The sequence below is a fragment of the Phragmites australis genome, chromosome 14 (genome assembly GCF_958298935.1).
Source record: "Phragmites australis chromosome 14, lpPhrAust1.1, whole genome shotgun sequence".
NCBI classification, from domain to species: domain Eukaryota; kingdom Viridiplantae; phylum Streptophyta; class Magnoliopsida; order Poales; family Poaceae; genus Phragmites; species Phragmites australis.
The window spans coordinates 4,630,044-4,636,297 of record NC_084934.1 but is presented as its reverse complement, the minus strand read 5'-3'; the positions used below and the strand labels follow the sequence as shown (position 1 = coordinate 4,636,297).

General features: G+C 47.1%; 1 protein-coding gene across 1 annotated transcript; it reads right to left on the bottom strand.

The window, feature by feature from the left end:
• Positions 1 to 1,990: 1,990 nt before the first annotated feature.
• Positions 1,991 to 5,836, bottom strand: LOC133890055 (disease resistance protein Pik-2-like). The gene is made up of 2 exons (XM_062330494.1): positions 4,873 to 5,836; positions 1,991 to 4,146 (listed from the first exon to the last, which is right to left on the bottom strand). Exons 1-2 carry the CDS (start codon positions 5,745 to 5,747, stop codon positions 2,157 to 2,159), a joined length of 2,865 nt encoding a protein of 954 aa, XP_062186478.1. The 5' UTR covers positions 5,748 to 5,836; the 3' UTR covers positions 1,991 to 2,156.
• Positions 5,837 to 6,254: the final 418 nt, after the last annotated feature.

Genomic DNA, 6,254 nt, shown 5'->3' with positions numbered 1-6,254 from the left:
TATGAGCTGTACCTCTTTGAGCTTGGTCAACTGCTCGATGCCGACAATGCTCCGCTCCACAGCACTGAAATCTCATTTGAAGTGTCTCACGCTGTGGCATGGATCCTTGCTCAAATTGGAAAACGTTGGGCATTTTTGAGGTCACTCTCAGGTTGCTGAGCACCGGGAAGTTGTGGCTTTTGCGCACATCTAATACTTCGTCGTTGTAGCAGTCCCAATCCATCCAGATGCTCCTCAGGTTGGGCGCCGAATAATTGGTCACCAACAAGCCTTGCGCGATGGATTGTGAACTCAACAAGGTATAGAGAAAGGTCAGCTTTCCATTTCCAGTATTCATATTCGATATGTCGAGTTTTCGGAGGGAGTACATCCTCAGCGTTATCCTTGCAGTCTTCAATGTACATAGCTATATGTTGAAGTTGTTGTAGTTCACCCAGCTCTCGGGCAACTTGGACGTCATTTCTGAGAAATGCAAAACCGACCTTGCGTAGTGCCTCCTTCTTCCTGAGCCTCCGGGGCAGATTTCACATAACATACCATTAATACTTTTCTTTCTCAGGAGGCAGCATTGCACACAATTTTGATAGCTTTGAGAAAAGGAAAATTGTGTGTTGGGATTCACTTTTTATTGTTTATGAAAAGTATGAATGCTATAAAAAATTTCACCAAAAATCGTATCAGCTAATGCCAATGTCCAATGAGGATCTTTTTCAGAAATGCCAGGTTTGATAAAAATGTTGGTTTGACATTCATTGGTGTGCTTCCTCTTATTATAGCAACAAGTGTTACAACCCCTTCACTCTGATCAAGTAGGAGCCGCATCCGCAAACAAATACTTTATTTTCAAACGAAATCTCCAACAGCAAGTATACACCATGACTCGAACTAGTAAATGGGAATTGGATTTGGGAAGTACATTGGACGAAAGGAAAAACACAAGTTGGGAATTAATTTTGATGTCTGGAACAAAGAGAGCAGCAACAGAGCGATCACTCGTATTTCACCACAACTTGGAACCGCTTGGACTGCGGGCGCCTCCTGTTCTCAGCCTTCAGCTCATCCAGTGCACGGTACGGTATAGTGAATGGTTGTCCTTGTTACCTGAGAGCTGTACCTCTTTCAGCTTGGCCAAGTGCTCGATGCCGACAATGCTCCGCTGCGCATTTCTGAATTTCATTTCAAGTGTCTCAAGCTGTGCCATGGATCCTTGTTCAAATTGAAGAACTTTGGGCATTTCTGCGGTCACTTTCAGGTTGCTGAGCACCGGGAAGCTATGGCTTTTGCGCACAACTAAGACTTCGTCGTTGTAGCATTTCCACTGCATCCAGATGCTCTTCAGGTTCGGCAACATACACAGGACGCCAAATAGTTGGTCATCAACAAGCCCTGCACTCATCAACAAGCCCTGCATGTATGTGAGTGACCCGATCCAGCTAGGCAACCCAATATCGAGGACGCCCTCGATCCTAAGGTATCGAAGGAGTCGTGGCGACGAGGGGAGGTTATAGAGAAAGGTCATCTTTCCATTTGGATTCCCATTCGATATGCCGAGTCCCCGGAGGGAGCACATCTTACCCAAGGAGAGGCCAAGCTCTCGGAGAACAGCAGCGTTATCCTGGCAGTCTTCAATGTACATACCTATATGTTGAAGTTGTTGTAGTTCACCCAGCTCTCGGGCAACTTGGACGTCATCTCTGAGCAATGCTAAAACGACATCCCGTATGCATCAGCTGTAGACTACTGCACAGTGTCCACAACTCTGAAAAATAGATTCAACTTCAACTACAATTTACCCATCTAAAAACCTACAAGAATTACTATGTATTACGGGTATTGAGGCATGTAAATCGTTCCAACGATCTGTAAATAGCAAGCCTCTTTAGCTCAGCTGATGCATATGTAAATAAGGTAGCGTATATCAGTATCACGAACAAGTATTACAACCCCTTCACTTTGATCAAGTAAGAGCGACTCGAACAGTAAGTATAACACAAATAAATACTTTATTTTCAAACGAAATCTCCGACAGTAAGTATACCACATGACTCGAACTAAGAAATACATTGGACGAAAGGAAAAGCAGCACAGATACAAATAAACAAGCGGAACTAATAATTTTGATGTCTGGAAGAAAGAGAGCAGCAACAGAGCGATCACTAGTAGTACTTCACCACGACTTGGAGCTGATTGGACTGGGGGCGCCTCGTGTTCTCAGCCTTGAGCTGATCGAGTGCACGGCGTAGTGAAGGATTGTGCTTGTTACCTGTGAGCTGTACCTCTTTGAGCTTGGTCAAGTGCTCGATGCCGACAATGCTCCGCTCCGCATTATTGAATCCTATTTGAAGTGTCTCAAGTCGTGTCATGGATCCTTGCTCAAATTGGAAAACTTTGGGCCTTTGTGGTTTATAGGTCACTATCAGGTTGCTGAGCACCGGGAAGTTGTGGCTTTTGCGCACAACTAAGACTTCGTCGTTGCAGAAGTCCTGATCCATACAGATGCTCTTCAGGTTGGGCAACTTACACAGGACGCCGAATAGTTGGTCACCAACAAGCCTTGTGCGCATGATTGTGAACTCAACAAGGTATGTGAGTGACCCGATCCAGCTAGGCAACCCATCATCGAGGACGCCCTCGATCCTAAGGTGTCGGAGGAGTCGTGGCGGCGTGGGGAGGTTATAGAGAAATGTCATCTTTCCATTTCCAATATTCATATTTGATATGTCGAGTCTCCGGAGGGAGTACATCTTACTCAAGGAGAGGGCAAGCTCTCGGAGAAACTCGGAGTTATACTGGCAGTCATGAATGTACATACCTATACTTTGAAGTTGTTGTAGTTCACCCAGCTCCCGGGCAACTTGGACGTCGTCTCTGAGAAATGCTATATCGACCTCGCGTAGTGCCTTCATCTTCCTGAGCCCCCGGGGCAAATTCCACAGAACGTTCCATGCATGCTTGTTTCTGAAATGTATGCGCTCAAGGTTCTCCAAGTTGATCATAGTTTCTGGTAGCCCGCCAAGGAATGTGCCACGTGTATCAAGAGTCTGCAAGTGCTCTAGCTTTCCAACTTGAGGAGGCATTTTGGTGATATTTGTACCCTTCACGCTCAAGAACCTGAGTAGGTACAACCTGCAAACATATATCATATGATCATTTGTTAGGCCCTCGCAATCTTCTAGGTCAAGTACCCTCAGTAGGGATAACTTGTCTAGATGATCGAGCAGCTTGTGCGTCTGGAGCTGAAACATGCTCAATGATCGAACATGCTCCACATCCATTCCCCCAATGCCTTGTCCAGTCATCTTCTTCTTGTGCTGCTGTGCACCCTGGGGCCTCATGTCGTCATCCCCTTGGATGGAGAGGCGACGGATCCTGTCATATGACATGGCTGCATATTGCCCTCCTAGCAGGCTGATGAAGTTACACTCCAGGGACTTGGACACCATGACCTCAAGAAGCATGTCGTGCACCCGGCATGACTCCACCTTACCATCATAGCCAAAATGTGGTACAATCATGTTCCTGCTCACTAGCTCGTCCAAGTAGGATTCTGCAACCTCCATTACAGTCAAGCCTCGCTTCTCAGGAACTAATCCTTCGGCGATCCATCTTGTCAAGAGTCGATCCTTGTTGATCTCATAATCCTCCGGGAAGATACTAAAGTACATTATGCAACCCTTGAGCTCGTGAGGCAGGTGGTTGTAGCTGAGTGTGACTATATGCTTCATCCCCTCAAGGGTAGGGTTGCTCTCCATCTGAGAACCAATTGATTTGCTAATTGTTTCCCACTTATCTTTGCTTCCTGATGATCTGTAGCCAACTAGAACGCTTGCAATGCTAACAATGGCCAATGGTAGCCCACCACATTTTTTCAAAATATTGCCCATTACATCTTCAAGCTCCTCAGGGTAAGAGGCATCTACGGAGCCAAATGCTCTGCTGAGGAACAGCTTCTTAGAATCTTCCAACTTGAGGGGCTCCATTTGATGGATGCCGTGTCCGCTAACACTTGCAGTACTGCATGATTTGGCCACCATTTCTATCCGAGTGGTCACGATGATTCTGCTGCCACAATTGTTCTCTGGCAACACAAATTGTATTGCCTCCCATGCTCGTATTGTCCATACATCGTCAATCACAATGAGGTACCTGCAGTTTAGTCATATGTACGTATGCTATAGTAAGCTGTATTATATGTATCCAAAATATGAGGTTATTTAGATAGATGATGTGAAAATGGTATCATCAGAATTGGAACTGCCACGAGAAGCACTCCAATAATATATTTTGTTACAAATTTGTTCCGACATCATCAATAGCTGTGACCCATCTTACTCATAACTTCCACGATTCATATCTTTAATTATGAACCATATCTAAGAGTTGAAGAAAAATATACTCTGGACCGTTCTGCATAGTATTAGCGATTCTGAGTAATTGCCGTGTTGTTACCGTAGATCAAACAAAAAACAATAACAAGAATAATACATATGCAGTTCTAGATGGGTTCTTTTAGATGTGTATCTTTTTTGGATGTGTGTATCACATGGTCATCTTTTTTGGATTTATGTACACAGTTTTTTTTTTACTGTCTATATGTCACTCGGGTGTTTTAGGGATTCCTAATGCCCGAATTCCTTTAACCATCAAGTCTTGCTATTTATGGCTGATATTTAATCTAACTTGTTAATATAAAAAATGTAGATTCTATTGAGTTCTATAACACCCAATTTTTTGTTTACACCAACACTACTTGAAAATTACAACAAAAAAATATTGTAACTATAATATAAACAAACTGTAACTCCCATTCTTTTTTCATCGGGGTTAGGGGTATTTGTTTATAGAGTTTATGAGAAGAGAGGGGGAATGGACCTTTTGTCGTTGATACTCTCCTTGAGCTTGTCCGCCAGGTGTTGTTCATCCAGGTCGTCGATTCCTCCCAGGTCCCCCTCTTCCTTGACGCCTCTCTCATTCTCCGTTTTGAACTTGACGACCTGCTGAAGCACGCGCTTGAGCAGTGCCTTGAGGTCCCTGCCCGGCTCGAACGCCTGAGACACCGACACCATCGCCTGGCACGGGAACTCCGCCTCCAACCGCCGGCACACCTCCATGGCCAGCGTAGTCTTTCCGCCGCCGCCAAACCCCACGACAGAGAACACCTTGAGATAGCGCTCTTCGTTGACCCGCTCCTTCAGCCGCTCGACCAGGGAGCGCGCCTGGTCGTCGATGCCGACGAGCTGGTGGTGGTCAGCAGCAGGGCCGTTGGCTGGGCGGAGCGCATGTGCAGACGCGGACGCCGCCAGCACCGGAGGGCCAGATAAAGAAGGAGAGCGGCGTAGTGCGTCGCGGTCGACGCCGTACCGCGCGTGGCGCTCGCTGACGGCGACGGCGCGGGCGCGGAGGGCGCTGATTTCAGAGGCGAGGCGACGGCGCCGCAAGAGCGTCCCGAGCAGGCGTTCCAACCAAGCGCGCACGCCGTCGTTCGGCCTGCACTTGATGCGGAGCTTGTATAAGTCAACGCAGTCCTCGGCATCGCAGGCGAGCTCGCGCAACTGCTTCATCCACTCCCGGGCGAAGTGGTCCACGGCACCGTCCTCGGCCTCGGACTGCATACGGAGGAGGGCGTTCATGGTGGCTAGATCGTCCCGCAGCTCAGCGACCTCGCTGCCGACGCCGCGGAGTAGCCGATACTCGGCACCCAACAGCTGCCCAGCATTGCTTAAGACGGTCTGGGCCGCTCCCTCCATTCTCTGTGTGTGTGTGTGTGTGTGTGTGAAATGCTTCAGTGCAAATGCTTCAGTGCAAATGCTTTGCCCTGACTCTTTCTCGGAGCTGGCTTGTGGCTAGCAGCGCGGGTGTTCACACCACTCTATTGGGTTCAATTGCCGGGTACAGACCGGCTGCTGGTCCGTTCCTGTCACTCTCGTGGGCAACACTATCAGGAGTTCGATTATTGAACGTGTGAGATAGTATGGGTAAGGACCAAACCAGTTGGATCCATATCCTCTGCATAGCGGAGTAAAGGCATGATGCTGGATTTTTTTTATTTGTCTTTTTAAAACTAATATTTTAATAATAGCTCGTCGAACCTTAAATTTTTAGAAACTAGCTCTTTTCGTCACGCCAAAATATCTGACGTGACTTTCCAACGTAGTCACGTCATATTCATTGGCATAACCAAAATAGTCATACTGGTGAAAACCCCGGCACCTTTACACGTGGATTCGACGTGGTAGCCTGACTCAGGCTGCCAC